The following is a 22858-nucleotide window of genomic DNA, read 5'->3' as shown; positions in this document are numbered from 1 at the left end:
ATAAAGATAAAGAAAAATTAAAACCATCTTAAGATATTACTTATCCCAAAGAAATTGTTGATTGTTGATCCACATCACATACTGACTGAGTTTCATTTATGTTTCTGCTATCCTAGGCAATGTGAGGATTACAATGGTAGTATAAGACTTTGTGCTCTTTTGCCTCACTTGGGGAAACAAAATTAAAGCACTCCAAATCATAATGAAACAGTACAAAGTAGTTTATAATCAAGTATACGATGCACAGTTATACAATTCAGAGATGGAAAAATAAGTATGGAAAGAAAGTAGAACCAGAGTTGAGCCTTAAACTGATAGGATTTGTTAGATGGGGGAAAGGAAAGGATTTTCCTGCCTGAGGATCTAATATAAATCAAGACACAACATTAAGAATGATCAAGGAAAAGAGACCAAGCTGCCTTGGTTATGTATTTGGAGAATCTTGAAAGAGCAAACCTTAAGATGATATCAATTAAAGAAAGTAGTTAAGCTGAATTTTTTTTTAAATCTATTTGAAGTGATTATAGCTCCAACTATTTGTTATACTGGTTCCAGTTCTTATTAATTGCATAATCCTGGGCAAATTACTCACCACTCTGAATAAGAATGCAATATTCACCTTCTCATTGTTGTAAGAAAAATGTCTTGTCAATATTAAAGTATTACATAAATGTGAGTTATTAATCTGAGTTATTTTCTATTTTCTCTTACAGCTCAGCACTTGGTGTAGCCTTGGATCCTTATTCTCCTTGCAATAATAACTGTGAATGCCAAACCGACTCTTTCACTCCAGTCTGTGGGGCAGATGGGATCACTTACCTATCTGCTTGTTTTGCTGGATGCAACAGCACGGTATTTGTGACTTATTTATTCTCTGGATAGGGTGACGGATCATGGATTAAGAGCTGCGGCTTAACCGGCAGCCTCTACCCAAGGTGATGGCCACAGGAAATAAAGAATCAGTAGTTTTCAGTAGCTTTCCCCCCCTCTCTCCTACAAAATGCTTTTCTCAATCCCATCTCTGCTTTGATTAGAAGACTCTAATAGTAGATTGGAAGGACAGATGTCACCCAAGTTTGTTTATTAAGTGACTTGCACAGGACCAAATCAGGCTCCCAAATATGCCTAAATAATTCCATAATAACTGAAATAATTATCTCAGTAATCTAAGAATTAATTATTTCCTAGGTTGGGGTATTCTCTCTATCCACATAGTCACCTTTATATATATATTTATGGATTCCATTATCAGTTGCTCTGAGTGAGAAAATTATTGACTCAAAGGCATAATGATGAGCTTCTTCAACCTAACATAGGCTGGTTCACAGTGTTTAGCCCATTGTAGACACTTACTAAATGCTGGTCCATATCTTCAGATGACTGAGAAACAGTTTATCAATTGGCCCATACTTAAAATGTTTCCAGATTGTTGTAAGAAGTATCAAACTTCCATACTCCACTGTCATAACCTTCAAGAACAGATTCACTTTCACATCATGATGAGGCACCAAAGTAAGATTTTAGCAAAGCAGGTAATCAATGACCACTGTTATTATTCAAGGTAGAAGTCTTAAAGAACCTTTATGCTCACTTAACTTTCCTTTTTTTTTTCTTTGCTCCTGCATTCCCCATGTCTCTCTCCTGTTTTTTGTATTTCTCTTGTACTTTTTCATTGACAACATCTGCATTTTTTATGTATAAGGACTAAAGAGAATGATGTAGAACAATAAAAATAAAGAAAGGGAGACCTATTCCTTCCTTTCAATGAATTAATTATTAAATCACTTGTCCCTTCTATCTTGTCACCTATCTACTTTGGATATAGGCAAAGTCTAGCAGTAATGCCAAATGGCCATTAGTAAGAAACAAAGAAAATGGGAGTCATTCATCTTAATTTTCTGAAAATTAAGTTTTTCCTTCCTTTGATGTTTGGATTCTTGGCCTACATTTTCAAAAAGTAAGATAAATCATTTTGGGTGAGGAGGAAGCTATTTTTCAAACAAGTTTATAAAGCAATTTCTCTGTGTGGATAAAAATGAATGGGCAAAAAGTATTGGGTTTTGGGAATAAGTAGAATGAAAACACCAGTTATTATTTTCTGTGACAACAATTTCATTAACATTTTAATATCGAAGAGTTATGTTGCAAATTAGTCTTTGTTATTGTCCTGTTGCAAGGATTAAATTGATGCTACTGTCCTGACACTAAAATAGTGTCTATTTCAGAAAATTCAGTGACCAAAAAATTGTCTGAGAAAATGCACTTCTCCTGATCTTGCATATACATAAAATCTTATTAAATAAAAGCTTAACTGGGTCCAGTGGTTGCTTTCAGTTGCTGAAACAGCAAAGCAGCAGAATCCAATTATCCCTGATCTGCTTTGCCCTTCTTGATTTGTGAGACTGTATCATATTTCTGTTTCTCAGCTTACCGCTTAAATTTGCATTTCCATATTCCCCCCCAAAAAAATTCTGCTTTTTAAACTTCATTTTTCTAAGGAATATACTACATTTTTATTCTGGGTGGAAAGATTAATGTAAAAACACACAGTAAAGCAAAAGAAATTATCACCCTCCAGGACAGGAGGGAAAAACTTCCTTCTGCTCCACTTGGATGCTTTTCTGACAAGAAGATGAGGGACCTGAATACCTATCTCATAGGGAACAAACACTAGCATTGAGACTGTTAAGGGTTTAATTTTCACTCTTTTTCTAGTTTTAACTTCTCCTATTACTTCAGTCTTTAAGAAAAAGAAGTCTCCATGTATAACCCCCATAGACTCTCCAATGAATCTGAGTACCCAGCATTCGGACCCTTTGCTTTACAAGTATCTTGTTAGATCTCTTGTTCTGATTTCAGATTATAACCAGTTAGGCCATGTTTAATAGTACTGCTCCCTTGAGTGATTACAAGCAGCTGGATTTACCTAGGGCATGTGCAAATTTCACTGTTAAGTACAATCAGATTTCTAGTCCTCCACATAGACACCATTTTCACCCACTGAGACTGGTGAAAACCACTTAAAATTTGATCAGCTGGGAAAAGACACTGTGTGAGACTGATTCTACATCCAGTAAAATCTAGTTTCCTCACACCCTATGTTTGGGCTTCATTTTGGACCCCATGTGTGTTTTTTCTACTTGTCATCCCAAGTTTCTCAGAATTGTACTGTATTTAATAAAAGATTTTTCAATACCTCTCCTTGCATATGACTGGGAGCCTGTGTAACCTGACTACAAGTTACTTTTGTATATTTCCTTTGGCATTAATCTACTGTCCAGATTGTTTCCTTACATTTCACTCTGAGAAGTAATTATTCCAGCAGTAAGCATGTTAGCACTCTGCTGACTGCCTGTTGGAAGAAATATCCTTCTGATGTGCTGAATAGCTGGCTTAAGAAAAAAATAGAAGTAATTCTAACCGCTGGTGGTATAGAGGAAAGTAACATAAATCCAACATGGCTGTTAGTGGTGTGATCAAGATGGGGTAGGGCGTTTGGAAACGGGTCACCTTATAGGATGTGACATTTCTCTAGTGTGATTTTTTTTCCTTATAGTAGTGCCACTTGGGCCATTTAATTTATCTAGCTAGAGCATCCTTTAGAAAGAGAACAATTAAGACACTGTACAGTCCTTGGCATGTAATAGCCCTGATGTGTGGCCAAATGGCCAGATCAAGCTAGATTTCTATGGTTATCTAGGTACCAGCTTGTCACAAAAGCATTGTGAATATTCTGAAGCCAAATTCTGTTGGCCCTTCAGATGCCTCTGCTGCATTTGGACATGGCTGATTTCACGTCTTCATTCTTCCCTCACCCCTTTTCTAAACAGAGTAGCTATCATAAGTACTTAGTTTTCCTTTCTATTAGCAATGGCCTCTATCCTCCTTCTGCAGCAGATGGTTCAGTTCTTTTTTCAAAAACAGAATTCTCTCTCTGAATCTGGAGTTATTAGTGTTACAGGTATGTTGCGATTCTGCTGCCATTTCAGGAAGATTCCTTCACCACCACCACTTCTCCCCCAAGCCATTATTCTTCAATCAGTGACCCTGCAAGTAAAGATGGAGACAGTATTTCTTTTTGAAGATTTTCAATTTCCCCTTTGGCTTGAGGCATATGGGTTGCCAACCCAGCTTTTAGTGATGAGATTTCAGGGCTTTACACAGTAATACCAGCCTGACTTGGGCCAATCAAAAGTTGAGATTCTAAGCCGCAAAAAGACAATGATAAATGACAATAGAATTCTAAAGACACTATGATGAATTCTGAAAGAAGGCATGGATGTTTGGGCACAAAAAAAACTAATTGCTGATATCCAAAGTTATAAAAGAAAAAAGAAGCAGCAGCAAAAACAGCCCGGTTTATTGTGGTGGTATCATTGGTCTATTTTGAGACCAATTATTAGAAGGTCAGCCACAAAGAATAAAGAACTCTGAAATAAAAGCAGATATTGGTACCAAGTTAATTAGTGGTTTGATGGATTTCCATTCTAAAATACATGACAATATCCACAAATGCCTAGTGATTGTCAGGAAAATGAGTACCCCAAAATTCAAGCAAACCTTTAATTTACAAAGAAAGTCCTTCTGGTTTCAAATTTCTATAAGATGTTTTTATGTTTACATAGCATCTTCTCCACAAATTCCTCCTCAGAGCAAATTCATTTTTTAACTTGGAAATCAATTTCATTTGTAAAATGAATAGGAATTAGGATGTACAGTATTGATAAGAGTGTGTGTGTGTGTGTGTGTGTGTGTGTGTGTGTGTAGGGAGGGAAGGAGACACAAATAAGGGAGCTTCATTTGCCAGTGTTTTTGAATCATTTTTGGATGGTATTTTGCTCCTGTCATTTGAACTGTCAAAAATAACAGCTGTTTGTTTTTTCTTTCATTTATCCATAAAAAATAAATCATAAAATTTCAAGGAATAAGGGGTTTCTTGGGTTTTTAACCCCAATTTATCATAGATTCCAATTTCTCTGTAACTGTATCACTACTGTTTTGTGTTTGTGATTGAAAGTGTTTCTCAGTTTATTTAATGACTGTGGAATAGGAGTACAATTCTCAGAGTACTCGTGTTTATTCTTTTATTGATTTCTTAACCGTTTCATATGAAACTAGCAATTTTTTCCAAATATTTTTTAAAATGGGCATTTTTTCCGTTCTGTCTCATGGCTGAGTTCAGAGCTTTAAGGCATCTATGTGAACTCAGGACTCTACATCAAATCTTGCCACAATATTAGGCTTGCTGACATTTTACCTGGGGGTATCTTTAGGAGTACCCAGAGAATGTTAAATTCTCAAGTCCCTTAAAAGTCACATTGGCTTGTTTTCCAAGGACTGCTTTATCCAGTTAAGGGTAAGGCAGTAAGTTGGCAAGTCATATTCAGGAAGAGAATTGTCTTTCTGTAACTCATAGTTCAGACTTCCAGAAGGAGAATAGAAATAAAGGTGAAGATGAAATATACTTGAGATACAAGTGAAGAAGTATTAGGGAGTCTTACCAAATATATTCTCCAAAAGTTCAAACTTTTTTATTTAAAGAAATGATCTGATATCGGTCTATTTTCTTCTCTTCTGTATTTGTTAGAGATTACCTCCTACTTCTGTGATCAGGGATGAATGATGTATCTCTCTAAGTCTCAGGCAACTTTTTGTTATATATCCCAAAAGTTCTTAATATTTTGGTGGGTCATGGACCCTTTTGCTAGTCTGATGAAGTATACAGATCCTTTCTCAAAATGATGTTTTTAAATGCATAAGATAAAATACTTAGTATTACAGAGAATAGCAGATCCATTGAAATATAGTTTCTAAAATGTTGTTGTTTTGAAATAAAAATCAGTTCAGACCTCTGCTGAGTTGTAGACAATTCAATGTACTTTCATAGAAGAGGTTTCAACCCCACTTAAGTTCCCATACCAACTAAATTACATGCTTGTTGGATATTGATGATGTAATTCTCCAAGGATACTTGCATCATAAGCTTTATCTTCAAATGATGAGAGGCTTTCTTTTGGTGAAGAAATTTCAGACTTCCTGGAATCTAGTGGAGATGACATTTGAGGGGAAGAGATGATCTTCATTGGCTCTTGCAATTACAGCATGAGGATAGCTGTTTATCAGAAAGGGACGGTTCTATATATAGTTTCTATCGGAAAGGATTATTGTAGTTGTTTTGTCCTTCATTTTCCAAGAGGACCATGACATCAGGGATGTGATGCCATGACATGCAAGTGAATTAGATTTAAATGAAGGAGGTCTGTGCAAGATGACCTGCCTCGTTTTCTGCTCCAGAGCCATCTAAGACTAGTGACCATATATATGAGGACCGCTAGAGCTGGCTCTGGATGCAATGGGAGACCTTGACCTTTTTAAGCTAAGGACTTCAACAGGTCTGTTTGACTGATGCTGGACTCATTTAGTGATTAAACCTGGATAACAATTGAGGCAATGAATTTCCTCTTTCATCTAATCAAAAAAGAAAATCTAAATAAATAAATCTGGGAGGAAAAAAGGGAAAAGAGAAAGGTTAAGAAGCAAAATAGTAAAGAAAAAACAAAAAAACAGGAATTTTTAAAGCAGAAGAGGATATAGTTTTAACTTCAAGAGAATTTGGGTGGTACTTACTATATAGATGTGACCCACAAGGCAAGTCTTCCTTAAGACAAGTAATGAATTATTGAGGATTTTTTTTTTTCATTTTGCATTCATTAGCAGTTTGTGTATTGCTATTGTAATGCCTTAATTGGCCTGACATTCAACATTACTCCCTCCCTCATTGTCCCTGCCCAACCTTCAGCCATCAGAAATTCCAGGATGGTAAGTAAAAGCCTCTGCTACTGGAAAACAAAAGCAATTTGACATGAATCCTCCTAGAGAGATCAAATAGAATGTAGCCATTTTAATTTCTTCTGATCATATATTGATAAATCTTTTATTTGGCCACAGCTTCATTCTTCACATCCCTTTCAAGTTATTTGATATCCTTAGCCCTTTTCATTTTCCTGAAATATACCAGGGAATTTTTCCCATTGCCACCAATGTTTCTATGACCTTCCCTTTGATTTTAATTCAGTCACTTTGATTCTTGGCTTGCAAAAGACAGTAACTTCACACATGGCATTATGATTCCTTTTGTTCAAGGTACCAAATTAGTCAATGAACCAGGAACAATGTGCAGGTTACAGATTTACCCCTTTTAGTATGCCCTAGTGTAATTATAACTGCATGGAAGAGAGGACAAATTGGCAAATGATTATCATGTTAATTTGGCAGTGTTTTATCATAAGGTAGAAATACAATTTCCTTTTTTTATTGTATGGGAAAGATTCTAATTTGGGGGTCATTTGTCTGCTCTATAATTTATTGAGGAGTACTTAAACACAGAAAATGAAATGTGTAGGAGGGGGAAAAAAAAGCTTTCCTCCCCATAAATATCCTTTTTGTCTGTGTATGTGTTTTGAAGGCTCTTGGTAAAAGCTAACTAATTTATTTAGGCCTGATTAATGGAACACCACAAAATGCATAATTAGGAGTTGACAGCTTCACCTGACGGGTGGCTTTTGATATGGAAAGTCAAAACCTCCTGTTTAAACTATGGGCATGCTTTCTTTTCAGAATCTCACTGGCTGTGCCTGTCTCACATCTGTCCCTTCTGAAAATGCAACAGTAGTTCCTGGAAAATGCCCCAGCCCTGGTTGCCAAGAGGCCTTCCTTACATTCCTCTGTGTGATGTGTGTCTGCAGCATGATAGGAGCAATGGCTCAGACTCCATCTGTGATCATTCTCATCAGGTAAGAGCTAGGCCAGATATTTCATGGCCCTCAATCTAGTGGCCCTTCTCATCCCCATTTGTTTGGTTTGGGTTTTGTTTTGGTTTTTTTCTGTGACTGAACTTTAGTGAACACCACTTTCAACAATTTTCCTTCAATTCCACTAAAACTTAACAATTGGAAAACTATTAAAATTGTCACAAATTGGGTGTGGTATGGTCAGTAGCTATTAAGCCACTTCTCAATCAACAAATATCATTCTTATTTAGTAAGGACTTTTGAGAACAATATTCCAAATAGAGAGACAACAGTGACTCAGTCACACTTAGAGCCATCATAGAGAACAATTATTGTTAAGTGGGGTCCACATCTTCCTAACCTCAGTCAGAGTATTTTTTTTTTTTTTTTGGCAAAAATACTGGAATGGTTTGCCATTTCCTTCTCCAGCTCATTTGCAGATGAAGAAACTGAGGCAAACAGGTTAAGTTACTTGCCTAGAATCATACAACTAGTGTCTAAGGCTGGGATTTGAACACAGGAAGAAGCCTTCTACTCTTTCCTCTGCACCACTTAGCTTCTTGATAAAAATGCTGCTCACTAAAAAAAAAGGCATTCCACAAGATAAGATGAACAGAAGAAGAAAGGCATTCTCATGAAGAGGTCCCAACATAACTTTGTGTCATCACAAGACTTAGAAAGGAAGAATTTAAGGTACTTTCCCACTGTGATCATAGATCTGAATTTGTAGTCCAAAGATGATGGGACCCAGGCCTAAGCATGCCCATGATTACTTCTTTTACTTATATTTCATTCATTTTTAACAAACATTTATTAAGTAATTAGCTAGGATCTCTATGGTGTGATTAAAATTAAAGTCTGAGCTTTAGTAGGTAGTTAGGGATGAGAATTATAGCATCATAATTCTAGAATGAGAAGGCATCTCAAAAGTGACCTAGTACAACTTCATTTTTCCAGATGAGGACATAAAACCTGGAATAGTGAAGTGACTGGAATACTAAGTCCCTTAGTGCCAGAGACAGATTTTAAACTCAGGTTTTTGATTCCATTACAGCCTCATTAAGTTTTTACTGGAACTTTTAAACTGGAGTGGGGCATGAAAAGAAGGTGGTTGAAAAAGGGGAAAAAAAACTTATCAGAAAGGAAAATTAACCAAAACTGTAAATGCAAGTCTCAAAAGCAGGGCATACAAATTATAAATGATATGCCTTTTTCCTCTCTAAATAAATTTAGATCAGAGTCTTCTTTCACATTGTTTCAGTGCTCCAGTTTTATGCCTGAATTTCTGTTATGTCATGCACCTTGGGAAATGATTTTAGGAAATAATTGTAAAATATGGTTTTTGGCAGGGAGGGAAAGCAGGATTTGGACCCATAAGGCCTACTTCCCTTCCCTATAAGGAAATAGGAAAATAAGAAATACTCATTTCATGAAACAAGTTTCTCCCATCTATAAAACCCATCTTATGCAACCATCTCCCCCAAATACTCTGAACCTCTCCCCAATCTCTGCCACCCCCAATGTCCCAAATTAGGAAAAAATTAAATTCAGGATCCTGGGATCAAAAGATTGATTCGGGAATTAAACATAGACAGCGATGAGATTCAAATCACTTTACAAGCACAGTTTGACAAGAACCTCTTGAAGATGTTCTGGAAATATTATATTCCCTTTTTTCAAAAAGGCAACAGATGGACTGAATGACCTAAGCTTAGGCTTTTCCAATTCAAATCATTCCAGGCTTCACAAAAGCCTGCTGGAGGTGTTTTCACAATAGGCATATGGATAAGGGAGTCTGGGGGAGAGGGAGAGAGAGACTTCATTCAATCAAGCTCCCAAGTTCTATTTCCAGTCACAGATGTTCAAGGCAGGCAAAAAACACACTCTGCCATCTGTAGATAGGTACAGTATACCCTATACCTTACATTGCCCAGGATGTAAGCCACTCCTATACTACCAATAGCAACATCTTTCAGCAAGGCACTGAGAAAGTTTGAAGATTAGGCTGGTGCTTTCAATAACAATCATTTGAACAAGTCCCTGTATTGGTCCATAACTGAGTCTGCAATGAATCTTCCCCTAGAAGTGTCTATCTCCCAGGAAGGCATTAAATGAGATACCTGTTAATATCTTTTTAAATTTTTCTTCTTTGTGTTTATAGGGTTTAAAAATGAATTATAATGTAGAATATTTATGCTAGAGGTAGAACTGTTTTTCTTAGCTCTTGCTTTGTCTCTTTAACTGCTTCATAGATTAAGAGCTACACTTGTTATTTTATTAATAGAAGGAAATCCCAGAAGGTCAGCACTTGAGATGTGAAGTGACTTTCCCTGGATCACACATCCAGTTTCAGTCAGAGACTGAATTTGAGCCAAAGCCTCAGAGCTTAAAGGCCAGCTCTTTAGTCACTAATTTACGTTGCTTTTTGTGGCTACTATAAAAATTAATTTTTTTTTTGCAATTCAGATGCGTTCACAGCTTTGAAAGTCATAGGGCAAATTCCTACCCAGAAATATCAGGGTCTAAAAAAGAGTCATCAGTACAGGATTATTGAGTCTAAATTACCTGAAGGCCAAATCTCCATTTGATTTAACCAAATCCTACAATGAATATTAATAGTTACAGATGTATTTAGAGATGGAAGGAAATTTTCATTAAAAATTTTTTACTGAGTTTTCAAGTTTTCACTGGAAAAAGATAAAAGATCAGGACAAAGTCTTTTAAAACCACATTCTATTACTTTTTCCTTGGTGATGTCTCATAATAAGCATATTGATGTCACCACCTAAGAGACTTTTAAGAGACTAACAATTATTAAAAGACAATATTGAGTCTTTTTAAAATATTGCTCAAGCCAATCAGTTGATAGTATGCTATAAATACTGACCTTTTGTTCACCAACTTTTGCAACTTATTAAAAAGTTCTTTTTGATAAGATAAAAAAACTTCTTCTTCACCACCATCACTGCCATCACCATCACTACCACCGCCATCATTTATACAATTTATCTCACAAAGCAAGGTAGACGTGATTATACCCCATTTGAAAGATAGAGAAACTGAGGCCCAAATAAACAGACTCTCCTAAGGTGACAGACACAGATAATAAGCAGTCAACATGGCACTAGGGTCCAGGTCTTGTGATTCCTCTTCTACTTCCATTTTTAATGTGGTTTATACAACAATAAAACCTAAAGATGACAAATTGTTCATTTACCTGCAAAGTCTCTTCAGCTTTAATAGTTCAGTCTGGTTTCCTATAAAGCTTAATGGGAAAGATGTTCCCAAATAGTGTTATTTTTGTACACAATGCCCCACCAACTAGAAATGCCTCTCTGACTGAACATATGCAGAGTTTCTCTAAATGAAAATTGAGTGGGAAAGAATTTGCATTTTTTAACTTTGAATGACAAGATTAGCTGCTGTTATTAAGGACACCGTTAAATTCCTGAACTTATCATGTAGCTGCAGTCATAGTTATTATTCAGACTCTAGGCAGGGAAAGTTAAAAAAAATAATAATAATAATAAATAGACTATTAATGATTTTCTGGGGAACTATTGTGATTGACAGCAGTGCACAACTGTGGAGTCTGTTAATTTAAAATGGTGTGATCAGAATCTGTTCTTTTTTTTCCCCTTCATCTCTTTCTATTTAGGACAGTCAGCCCTGAACTCAAGTCTTATGCTTTGGGGGTTCTATTCCTACTCCTTCGTTTGCTGGGTAGGTATAAACCTGTATTCTCTTTTTGAATTAAATGTTTATTTTCAAACAAATCAGTCTTCATAAAGTATATTGTTCATTAGTTTTTCTCTGTATAGTTTAATTCCTATTTACTAGTGTTCTCCCACAACATAGACTGTGTGACTGGAGACCAGACTCAGAGATTGGATACATTTGGCATCCTCCCTGACTACCCCAAAATTTTCATTCACTTGCAGGAGGGAGGATTCCCAGGTTAATAAATCCCATCTTCTCTGCTACCCTTCTACCTTCCTTGTACAAAGGGGATGAAAGAAAGCAACCTTCCAATTTATGACATACATTATTAAAATGCAAGCAATTTGTGAAATGATTTGTTTAGGGGTCTTCCAGTTGAGAGAGGTAGTTCCTGTCACATCCTTGCACAAATGGAAAATTTGCATCCTTTTTAATTTCCCAAATCAGAATTCTCTACTTTTGGTTCTTCACCAAGGACTTCTGGTAGGTTTAATGCTTTATATAAGCTTTCTATTCTACTATTGCCTATTTTGGAGAACCTAGGCTTTCCAAAGCTAAAAAGGACCTTAAAAATCTTCTGGTTCAACTCCCTAAATTTTTTTAGGTAAAAAAAACTGAAACAGGGAAGTTAAATCATTTGCACAGTTAGAGCTACACACAATTACACAGCTTCTTAATGTCAGTGCTAATACCAAAAACTGTCTCCTGATGACTCCTCCAGTGTTTTTCTACCACATCCCAGCTGCCTTATATAAACTCTTTTGTCAAATGTCAGGATTGGGCCAAATCCAGAGAATCTATGACCTTTCATGCTTGAGTAAGAGGCAAACAGTTTGCTTTGATGGATTTTCTCTTTATTTTAATTGGAAGATTAGTGGAAAGGTACGTATAGAGCTAAAAACAGCTTTTAAATGTTTTTTCTGAAACTTCAATGGATTTCTCCCTTTTGTTTCCATGGATGTACAAAGTTCTTAGTATTAGAAAGGGCAGTTCATATCTGAAGGAAAACTTTGCAGCAAATAAAAACTATGTTATATTCAAAATATCTTAAACAGCCTTACAGAATGTCACACATTCACCCAATTTCCTTTAACCCAACTGCTTGTGTCCCCCATTTCCTCAGAACAATTTGGACTAGATGACCTCTAAGTTCCTTTCCATCTGTAATATTTTATTACTTTTTGGTTTTGAATAGGAACTATTCTAGTCTATAGAATTGTTTTAGGATATAGGTCATCTTGACAGGTGGCATAAAATACTTAATCCATTATAATACCATGTGATTTTTATGTCATAAAGTGAAAATATTTTAAAGAATTTCTGAGAAATTAGCTCAAATTGTAGGAAATATAGACTAAGAAGAGTTAAATGTTTGAGAAAATATAAATTGTTATTTTTATTCTTATTATAACTTAGGGCCTTCACTGTCTATGTCTGCTTGAGAAGTATTAACATTACCCATGCATCTGCATCAACTATCTAACTTGCCCCTGAACCTTTACTTTTGGCCTAATTGTATTTGTTCTTAGAATAGGATCTATTAAACCCTATTAGTGATGTTAGATAACTAAGAAAAAGGAGAATTTTAGAGAGAAGGACCATCAGTTCAGAAAAAAAAAATTTTCTCTCTTCAAAGAAAAATTTTTCTTCACTAAAATTAAATCTATCCCATTTCCATGCTTTGTATGTTGCCCTCTCTACTTCTACCATTTAGAATCCCTAATTTCCTTCATGGATCAACTTAAGTACTAATTTCTACTGAAGGCTTTTCCTGACCCTTCCCTCCCACAGCTGAGATTATCTTCTCCCCAAATTACTTGAATTTGTCCTTCCTCTTCCTTTTATGTTCTTATAGATTTAACACTTTGCTTTCCCAGGTAAAATGTAAACTCTCTGAGGACAGTCTATTTCATTTTTGTCTTTGTAAGAACAGCACCTAACGTTACAGGGCCTGGACTATAGTAGTCCCTTAATAAAAGTTTGTTGACAGATTTATTTTTTAGTTTCTGAGGTATAATATAGTTTGATTAACTAAAATGCAATCAACAAAGTTATCCCATGAAAGGGTCCTCAGGTGCGTGGTTTAATGCTGCTATATCTTATTTTCATTTACTTGGTCTTCTCCCCAAACTTCCTAACCACAATTGTATTTGTGGCCTTATAGGGTAACCTGCACAATGATGAGAGAGAGAGAGAGAAGGGAAGGAGACAAGGAGAGAGAGGGAGGAGGGAAGGAGACAAGAAAAAGGGAAAAAGGGAAGGGAGAGAGGGAGGAGGAAGGGAGAGAGGAAGGAAAGAGGGAGAGAGAGGGAAAGGGAGGGAGGGAGGAAGAAAAGGAGGGAGAAAAGGAAGGAAGCAGGAAGGGATGGAAGGAGGGAAAGAGGGAAAGAAGAAAAAATAAATAGAGGGATAGATAATTTTTTAAAACATTATCGTGCAATAGTAGAAAGTGCATTTGAGCACCTAATCAAAAAAGGAGTTCATTTCTCAACTAAACCACCTGTTAATCATGTGGCATCAGGCACATAATAACTTAATCTTCCATGAGCCTTCTTTTTCTCATCTGTAAAATGAACTAAAAAATAATAGCTCTGTCCACCTCTGAGTACTGTTGTGAGGATCAAATGAGATAATGTGCTCTGAAAACCATAAAACATTGTACACATGTAAGGCATGGACTTATTTTATCAGCAAAAATCATTGCTCTCTGCCTAGGAGCAAAAAGACACTCGGTGTCTTTGGTCAAAACTACTCTGGGGAAATATTACACTTGAATCAGGCCTCTTGATTTTCTGTTCCTGATGACTCTATATCCATGTCATCTAGGAATTAGTTTTTTGGTGGGGTTTTTTTAAACACCATCCTTTTCCAGAAATTTATCTAATCTAATTATTCATTTAACATATGAGGAAATGGAGACCCAGAGAGGTGAAATTATTTTGCCAAGGTTACCCTGCTACTTAAGAACAGATTTGGGACTCCTTCATTGCTGCTGAACCTGTACCAACAATAGATTTCAACTAACTAATTGTGCCTCTCTTGCAAAGTTCACTCGTGACCAGTGCTATGGATTTGTGAGATGTGTCTGGTTAGATTTAAGAATATAGTCTGTAACAATGAAATGCAGAAAACAAATCCTAACTAATATGAGATTTAAGTATACAATTCCATTAACACCAAATCTTACATGGCTACATTCAGGGATGACTACAGGGAGATTATAGTGTGGCAATTAAAAATTGAGATCATTTTTACACAGCACAAACCTCATACACACAGAGATATACACACACCATATCGCATGTTAAAAGCTTAATAAGTCCCTTTTGAAATAAAAAAAAAATTAGTTGTAGATTAGAATTTGCCAATATACCTCAAAGTTAAGTATCTTCCTTGATGCTGGGAGAATAGGAAACCTCACTAATTACTTAAGAAGAGTATGCGCTCAGGCGTCACCAATCTGTAGCATGTGCTGGTTACATCAGTAGTCCTGACAGCATGAATGCAGAATCCTGTAAGCTTGGCAGGTGAACAGGAGAGAAACGGGTGTCTTTTCAAATGTAAATGTCAATGTAATTTTCAGACTCCATATCTATTCTGTAAATGATTTTGAATTTATTTTTCTTACAAAAGCCTTTCAGTTCAGCTAAAAGTTTAGGCTTAAGAACATAAATAGGCACAGCCCTTTCAACCAGTGGAGTACATTAAATAGCCAAGGTAGGAAACCTGGTATAGTCTAAGTTAATGGATTTTCAGGAAAACAGAGACAATTTCCTTAAACAGGGCTGCAATTTCTGCAGTGAAATACATATAGCAGCAATTTGGACTCTGCTGTAATAAGAGGCAAGATTTAATCCTTTTAATATTCACTGTAATAACATATAACTGGAGTGTGCCCTTGTAGCATTCCCCCCAACGTATTTGTCTCCAGTAAGAGAGCCGCTGTGATAGAATGATATTTAATGCCTACTTATTACAGAAACCTCATGGCATATGCTTAGAGGGGGGAATCTCAAGTGACCCCACAGGAGTTATGGGAAAGGCAGAAGAAGGAAAGAAAAGAGCAGTTATAATAAGCTCTAGTGGAGTGATTCTGTTCCCACTACCCAAAGCTCTCAGAGGAGATGTTATATCCCTATTCTACTCCTTTGTTCCTTCCCCCACAGTAACAGAGGGCACAGCCAGGGCACAGGAGATAGGAGCAGAAAGCAGCTCATCCAGTTTGCCTATTTTCCATCATCTAGCTTCTTTCCAACCTTAGGGCTCTTCAGCATCACCACCTCTGACCCTAATCAATTCAAACATAATTCAACAGATATTTATTAACCTGCCACTAAATAGAAGGCATTGCATTATCTGCTGAAGATACAAAAACAAAAATAAGCAGTATCAGACCCTGAGGAACCCTCAAGTTAGAGCAGGTCATCTGTCTAGTATCCAGCAATAGCTGAAGGCTGAGGGGCTGGGGAGAGAAGGAAGCCAGCAGCCCACCCTTCTCTTGACTTCCTCTCCCCACCACCCATGTCTCTTCTCAAACCCTACCCCCCCCTCGCAGCCTAGCCCCTGTCTCTGTCTTCCTTGGGGGTGGGGGGGAGAGGGAGGGAGGGAGGAGGGTCCCTGCAGCCCAGCCCCTTTCTCTCTGGCTCCCTCCAGGGGGTGAGGGGAACCTTTCTCTCTTCTTACTTCTAGAAGGTGTCTTCAAGCAACATGTAATCTGGGTACAAGCAAGTAAATGCAAAAAAAAAAAAAAACCTAAGAATAAATTAAAGAGGGATAAAAATACTTATATCTGAGAGGATCAGGAAAGGGTATAAATTCAATATTATTGAATATCAATATTCAATAAAGCCATGGATTTTGTGAGGAAGGAGTATATTGAGACTTGGATGGAGAACATAAAATTAAAAGTATGTGAAAGCTAGATTTTCTAACAACATTTAAAATTCCAAACTCAGACATTTTTCATTTATTCTAGAAGCAATAGAGGAACTATTAAAAATATTTGACTAGGGAACTGACATGGCCAGCTCTATGTTTTAGGAATATCAAACTGGAAACTGTGTGGAGGTAAATTGGACAGGGTTCTGGAAGGAGAGAAATGATTTAAGGATCTGTTGTTGTAATTAAGACAAAAGGCAATTAAGATCTGAATTAAGGGATTGGTCATATGAAATGGAGAGAAGGAAACATACTAGAGATATTATGGAATTGGGGTCAACAGGACTTGACAACCAATTAAATATAGTTGAGAGTTGAGAGACCTTGACTGACTTTAAGGATGGTATTCCCTTCAAAAAGAATATAGAATAGTTTGGGGGGGGGGGGGATGAGATCTATTTTAAATACATAGTTTGAGATTTGATGGGCTATCTAGAAAAAATGATCTGTAATCAAGCAGTTGGTAATGTGGAACTAGAATTTAGAAGAGACGCATAGGAATGGATTAGGGATGGATACACAGATTTTGGAGTTCATTGAGATAATCACTGACCTCAGGGTTGTTGATGATATCACCAAGGAACCAAAGTATACCATGGGGTGAAAAGAGGCCCCAGAACTAAGCTTTGTCAGATGCCTAAACTTAGGAGGAGAATGAGTCTGGGATTGAAGCTAAAATGCTAATAGAATGATCAAAGAAAAAGGCAAAAGAAAAATCAAGAGAAAGTAGTATCAGTGAAATCTAGAAGAGGAAGTATACCCAAATTTAAAAAAGGAAATAAAGTGATTAAGATTATCTAAAGCCTAGGATTAATCAAGTAGAACATGGATTAAGATAAAGTCATTGTATTTATAAATTAGATAATACAGTTTAGGTTGAATGATCTGGTTGGAAGAGGATGCTTCTGCTTGAAGAGTGACTAAGAAGTGAGGAAATGGATGCAAAGAGTACAGGGGACCCCTTTCTAAGGAATTCAGCTGTGGAAAAGAGAATAAGAAGGATGGGGAATGTCCTGAAGGGGATGGCAGTAGCCAGTGAAGGGCCTTGACAGTAGGTATGGTTCTGTTCTTTTTATTTGTATCCAAATTAGAATTGTGTCTGGATACTATATGTGTTTAATAAATGCTTGTTGATTACTAATGGGGAGAACTAATTGATCAATCAATGATTGATTGATACATTTATATGTGGATAGGAAAGGAATAGGTGAATAAAGAAAGGTTAAAAATGAAAGACTTCATTGATTAGGGAGATAAACTTCCAGAGAAAATAAGAAAAGATAGTATTAAGAATACCAATGGAAAGGTCAGCCTTAGCAAAGAGAAGTCCCACTTCTTTGAGAAAGATTGGATCAAAGGAAAGAATAGTTTTGATGCAGGATTCCTGATGTATTTCTAAAGTTGTTGTATTTAAAATACAATTCTGTCTACTTAACTTTGATTTACACATCTATAAAACAAGGGAAACCTATACTTCCAAATATCCTCCCCAAACAAATTTCTTGGCAGCTGGTTATTTACAGTTTAATACACTCTAATAAATAACTTAGCTCTATTTCCCCACTGCCCAGTGCTCATAAACAATGAATTGACCACAGGGTAAGCAACAGGAGGAAATCCATAGGGCCTAAATATGCCACTGGATGGATTTAACTCCTCCTGGCTCTCCAGAGGAATAGACTCACTTAGCAATACCACCTACCCCATGCACCATCCCTAATTTGAATCAGTCTGGATTTCTATTTCTTTGCCAAGAAGACACTGGCAGAGTCACCATGTATGTGGTAAATAGTTGTCATAGCCCTTCTCTGAGCTGGGTACATTTCAGTAGTCATCAAAGTAGTTATCCTGAAAGATAGTAGAAAGTCTTAAGACTATTAGGAATAGAAAGGATACCATGAATTTAAGATTTTTATTTCTGAAAATAGCCTAGCCTTATAGCAGCAAAGATAAAGCAGGTTAGGCAGGATTTCAAACTTGGACATTTATTAAATCCCAATGTTTCAGAGGTTTAATGAGGCTTTCCAATAGAGCTACTTTTTCAGGGTCCTTGATTGTGGTAACAAGCCTCTGAAAAGGGAGTGCTAAGGGGAGAAGTACTGACAGCATTTTGACTGCAGGCCCTTGGGAGTTCTGCTGACCCAATTAAAATTGGGAAGAAAGCACCTTTCCTGCCCCACCTTGAGCCCTTAGATTTAATGCTGACCAGTGGGGAAAAAAAGCTGTTCCCTTCGTTAACCCACAAGTAGATGGATCACTTTGAAAGCTCCCTGAAAAAATGGACGCTGAAGAGCAAACCAACCGAGACGAATCCTAAATGTCTTTTTCCCTCTTGCAGGCTTCATCCCTCCTCCGCTGATCTTCGGGGCAGGCATTGACTCCACCTGCCTGTTCTGGAGTACCTTCTGTGGTGAGCAGGGTGCCTGTGCCCTCTATGACAACGTGGTGTACAGATACCTGTACGTCAGCATCGCAATTGCCCTCAAGTCTTTCGCGTTCATCCTTTACACCACAACGTGGCAGTGCCTGAGGAAAAACTATAAACGATACATCAAAAACCACGAGGGTGGGCTCAGCACGAGTGAGTTCTTTGCCTCTACTCTGACCCTAGACAATCTAGGGAGGGACCCTGTGGCCCCAAACCAGTCACATAGGACAAAATTTATCTATAACCTGGAAGATCACGAGTGGTGTGAAAATATGGAATCTGTTTTATAGTGACTAAGGAAGGACAAACTATATTAGTAATCAAAGGGTCCTTTTTCTTAAAAAAATTTAAAATAAAGTTTTAAAAAATGGAAACATACACACACAACAACAACCACCATTTTTGTCCTTTTCTCAAAATCATAGCCAGACAGGAATCAGAATAATGAGATATATGGGATCATGCATTTGACATTCTTCGGGAGCAAGGCAGGAAATGCCATCAGGTGTTGGTGGCAATCCTTTGAAGGTTCAAATGTGGTTTCTAGAAATGCCATCAGCTCCAAGCAACAGGGAATGATGGTGGTGGCCAGTTCAGCAAATGGACATTTTTGGACATAAAAATCTATCATCCTATTAAAAAAAAAAAAAAAAGAGTTGACAATATTTCCAGGATAAGCACTAGTGACACTCTTTGCCCCCTCCTCCTTCAATACAGGCAGGGAGGGAGCAAGAGAAGAGGGGGTGGGAAGATCTGCTCCCCTCTAACCTTCGCAATATGGGTCACTGTGTAGACAATTCACCTAGTCTGCATGTTGTTCCAGGCCTCAGAGTTCTCTCAGTGATGTGATTGGGTGATCCGTGCTGGAGTCAATAAATGACATCCCTCACCAGCCGTATTTTCCATGTTCGAAAGGTAGAAAACTGAGAGAGTGAGGGGGGAGTGGAGCATGTATGTGGGGGGGATCTAGGGCTCATCCTTCCCTCATCTACGTATCCAGAAGGTGAGAAGTATCCACCTCCCCCCAAGTCTCACAGACCTCAGGATGTGCTGGGCCTTACCTGTGGCTATGACTGGCTGAGCTCAGAGCCACGGAGACCCACATTTAGTATAAGTCATTTGCTTACATTTGCCAAACATTTTGCCATTTTTAAATGGGTATGGATTTCAAACGGTTGTATGTATAATCTATAATACTATTTTTAACTATTTCCAAAATCTATGTTAACCTTTCAGTCACTAACAGAATTCTATAAGAGAACTTTATTATATGCTGGTTGCTTTACTTTTTTTTCTTTTTAATGCACCAAAAATATAATGTGATTCAAGGGATGCAATTAATCTATTGTAATTTTTATCCTTTTATCTTCATTCTGATACACTACAAAGCCAGTAAGAAAATACATATTACCAAAAAAAAAAAATCTTCAGAGAGAATGGATGCAGTCTCTCTTTTTAAAAAGAACCATAATTGGGACAACAGGGGAGAAGGTAATGAAATGCAAACTTGCCTTTTCTCTTTAATCTCCATGCTCACTGTCATGAAGAAGCCCCCTTTATATTCAGAACTACATTTTAAAAGTATTATTTACAGACTGTAGAAGCTCACTTAGGTGGTGTTTGTGGGTATCTTTATATACATGTGTATATAACATTTTTAATGAAAGGAAATGGAAAATGAAAAATAAATCTTAGGCTATTATTCACAAGCACAAGCTGTTGAAGAGCCAGGGGTGCCCCAGTTTAATGAATCTTCCCACAAAATACTGAAAGCTATCCCCTTTCCAATGGATTAAAATGTCAACAGTGTGTTCAAGGATGGTCTCCAATTTAAGAGGCCTTTGTCCATATATTTTGAAAGTGACTGAACTTCAGATAGTTAAAAAGGGACATTCTCATTGTTTGGAATAAGAATCCACTGAAAAACCTCTTGCTGGCACAAGACTAATCTTTTGTGGGCAAGCCTGTGGGAGAGAGACATTGGGCATGCACATGTGTGCGCACAGATACACACACACACACACACACACACACACAGCAAGTGGGTCTATTAATCTTCTCTCCATACTTGTTTGATGACCTGGTTTCAAATATGACATTCCTATGAAGTTGGCCCAGAGCTGTCCCCAAGGGATTATTTTACCTCACTTATGAATTCATAAATCACACTCGGGGTTGAACAGCAAGGAAAAGAAAATCCTAAAGGAAAAGAACACTGTGCCAAATACCTAACCACCACAGTAAATGAGGAGATTTGGTTCCAAGTACAGAACCATAGAAAATCATCGAGAAAAGAGAATTATGTGGATAGTATTGTGATCGGTTGCCTGGGAGATGTGGCTTTTTGAAAAATAGTTCTTGAATCTATTTAATTTTGGAATAGCTTCACCAATTAAAATATACATATTCATTCATCATTACCTAATTGATAGGGGTGATAATTCTACAGCCAATCTAAAAATATATATAGTTACTAGCTCTGATGTTTTTCTATACAGAGTGGCAGTTTGTTTTGTTTTATTTTTTCATTTTGAAAACATATTATTGGTAGATCACTGACTGACTTGCGCATTGTTCTATGCTTGGGCAAAATCATCAAAGCCCAAATATTTAGCCTTTTTGGATGCTGTTTATTTATTTTTCAAAACCTGTAAAAAAAATTTATTTTTGGACTTTTTCCCAAAGATTCTCAAATGTATGAGAATATCAATGATTAATAGTACTAAACAAACAGAAAGCTGCTCAAGGACTGTGTTTATCAGTCATTGAATGAACAATCAAAAGTTTCATTTTAAAAAGAGGCTCCAGAAATGTCATCTTTTCAGAATTAAATTCTGACACTTAGTGAAGGGAAAAGACAGCCCTTTTCTGTTTTTGTTTTTTTTTGTTGTTGTTTTTTGTTCACTTAGGGGAAACACTGATACATTTAGTGACTATAACCAACTCTTTGTTTGTAATTTATATTAATGTCTGAATTTAGAAAAGGATGCTTCTAATCTGATTTCCAATGTTCTTTACAGTCATTACGATGGAAGAGAAAAAGATGGAGACAAATCCTCCTTGAAATGGAATGATCACAGTTCTTTGTCTTCTTTTCTTAGAACCTCATCTGCTATTTGGCAGGTTAAGTCACTTAACTACAAAATGTCTGGGGGCAGATAATTCACCTTTTCCCTGTTGAAATTTTGATAGGCTTTTAATGCTACATAAAGAATATCTATTTGCCATTGTTTAATGTACTATCATCCAGAAAAGTATGCCCTTTTAGAAATCATTCACAAAATATTGGAAAATAATCTTATCTTAGAATTCTTTTTTCCCCTGGAGAAAGGAGGATTCCTTTACCTTTAGTTCCTCCAAATCAGTGAAAATCCAAAGCCTTATCACTTTCTTCACCCTTTCAAAAAAGCAGGATGATATTGCATGCTAAGGAGCTTGCCACTCTAAAGGGCTTGAAGAAAACTCAGAAAGGAGTTAATTAAAAAAAAAAAAAAAAAGGAAACACACCTTCTCTAAAGTATTTCCTAACTCCCTGCCCCAGGAAGTTTAATAGAGTTTAATAGACAAAATAATAAAGGGAGACCAAGTCATCTAAGATCAAAAGATACACATGTACCTATATGTATGTAGATACACACATATACGTGTATATACATGTGTGTATCTACATACATGTAGGTACATGTGTAATATATAAACATACACAAGCAATACACATGTATATGCATATGTGATATGTGTACTCATGTATAGTGCATTGTTCACAAATCTATACATATGTAATACATACACTGTATGAATGTGTGTATGTATACACACACATATATAATAACTTTATAAACTTTAAAGCACTATATTGAATAAGAGGTTTTTATTTGTTTAAGGATCTATGATACTCTGTCTCCTAACCACCCTGTTTCCCTCTTTCCTTTTCTCTCTCCTTCTCCTGTCCTTCCTCTTTCTTGTCCTGTTTTGTGCTGAC

At 36.7% G+C, this 22858-nt stretch overlaps 1 protein-coding gene across 1 annotated transcript in view; it reads left to right on the top strand.

Moving 5' to 3' along the window:
- SLCO3A1 (solute carrier organic anion transporter family member 3A1) overlaps positions 1–22378 on the top strand; it is a 330964-nt gene extending 308586 nt beyond the window's left edge. The window contains exons 7-10 of the mRNA XM_003755560.4: positions 714–852; positions 7618–7793; positions 11449–11513; positions 18787–22378. Of these exons, the coding sequence (XP_003755608.1) occupies positions 714–852; positions 7618–7793; positions 11449–11513; positions 18787–19166 (760 nt within the window). The 3' untranslated portion in view covers positions 19167–22378. The remainder of the gene's footprint in view (positions 1–713; positions 853–7617; positions 7794–11448; positions 11514–18786) is intronic.
- Positions 22379–22858: the final 480 nt, after the last annotated feature.

The sequence above is a fragment of the Sarcophilus harrisii genome, chromosome 2 (genome assembly GCF_902635505.1).
Source record: "Sarcophilus harrisii chromosome 2, mSarHar1.11, whole genome shotgun sequence".
Lineage (NCBI taxonomy): Eukaryota > Metazoa > Chordata > Mammalia > Dasyuromorphia > Dasyuridae > Sarcophilus > Sarcophilus harrisii.
Note: the sequence above shows the minus strand (reverse complement) of the source record. Positions and strands in the feature narration are given on the sequence as shown.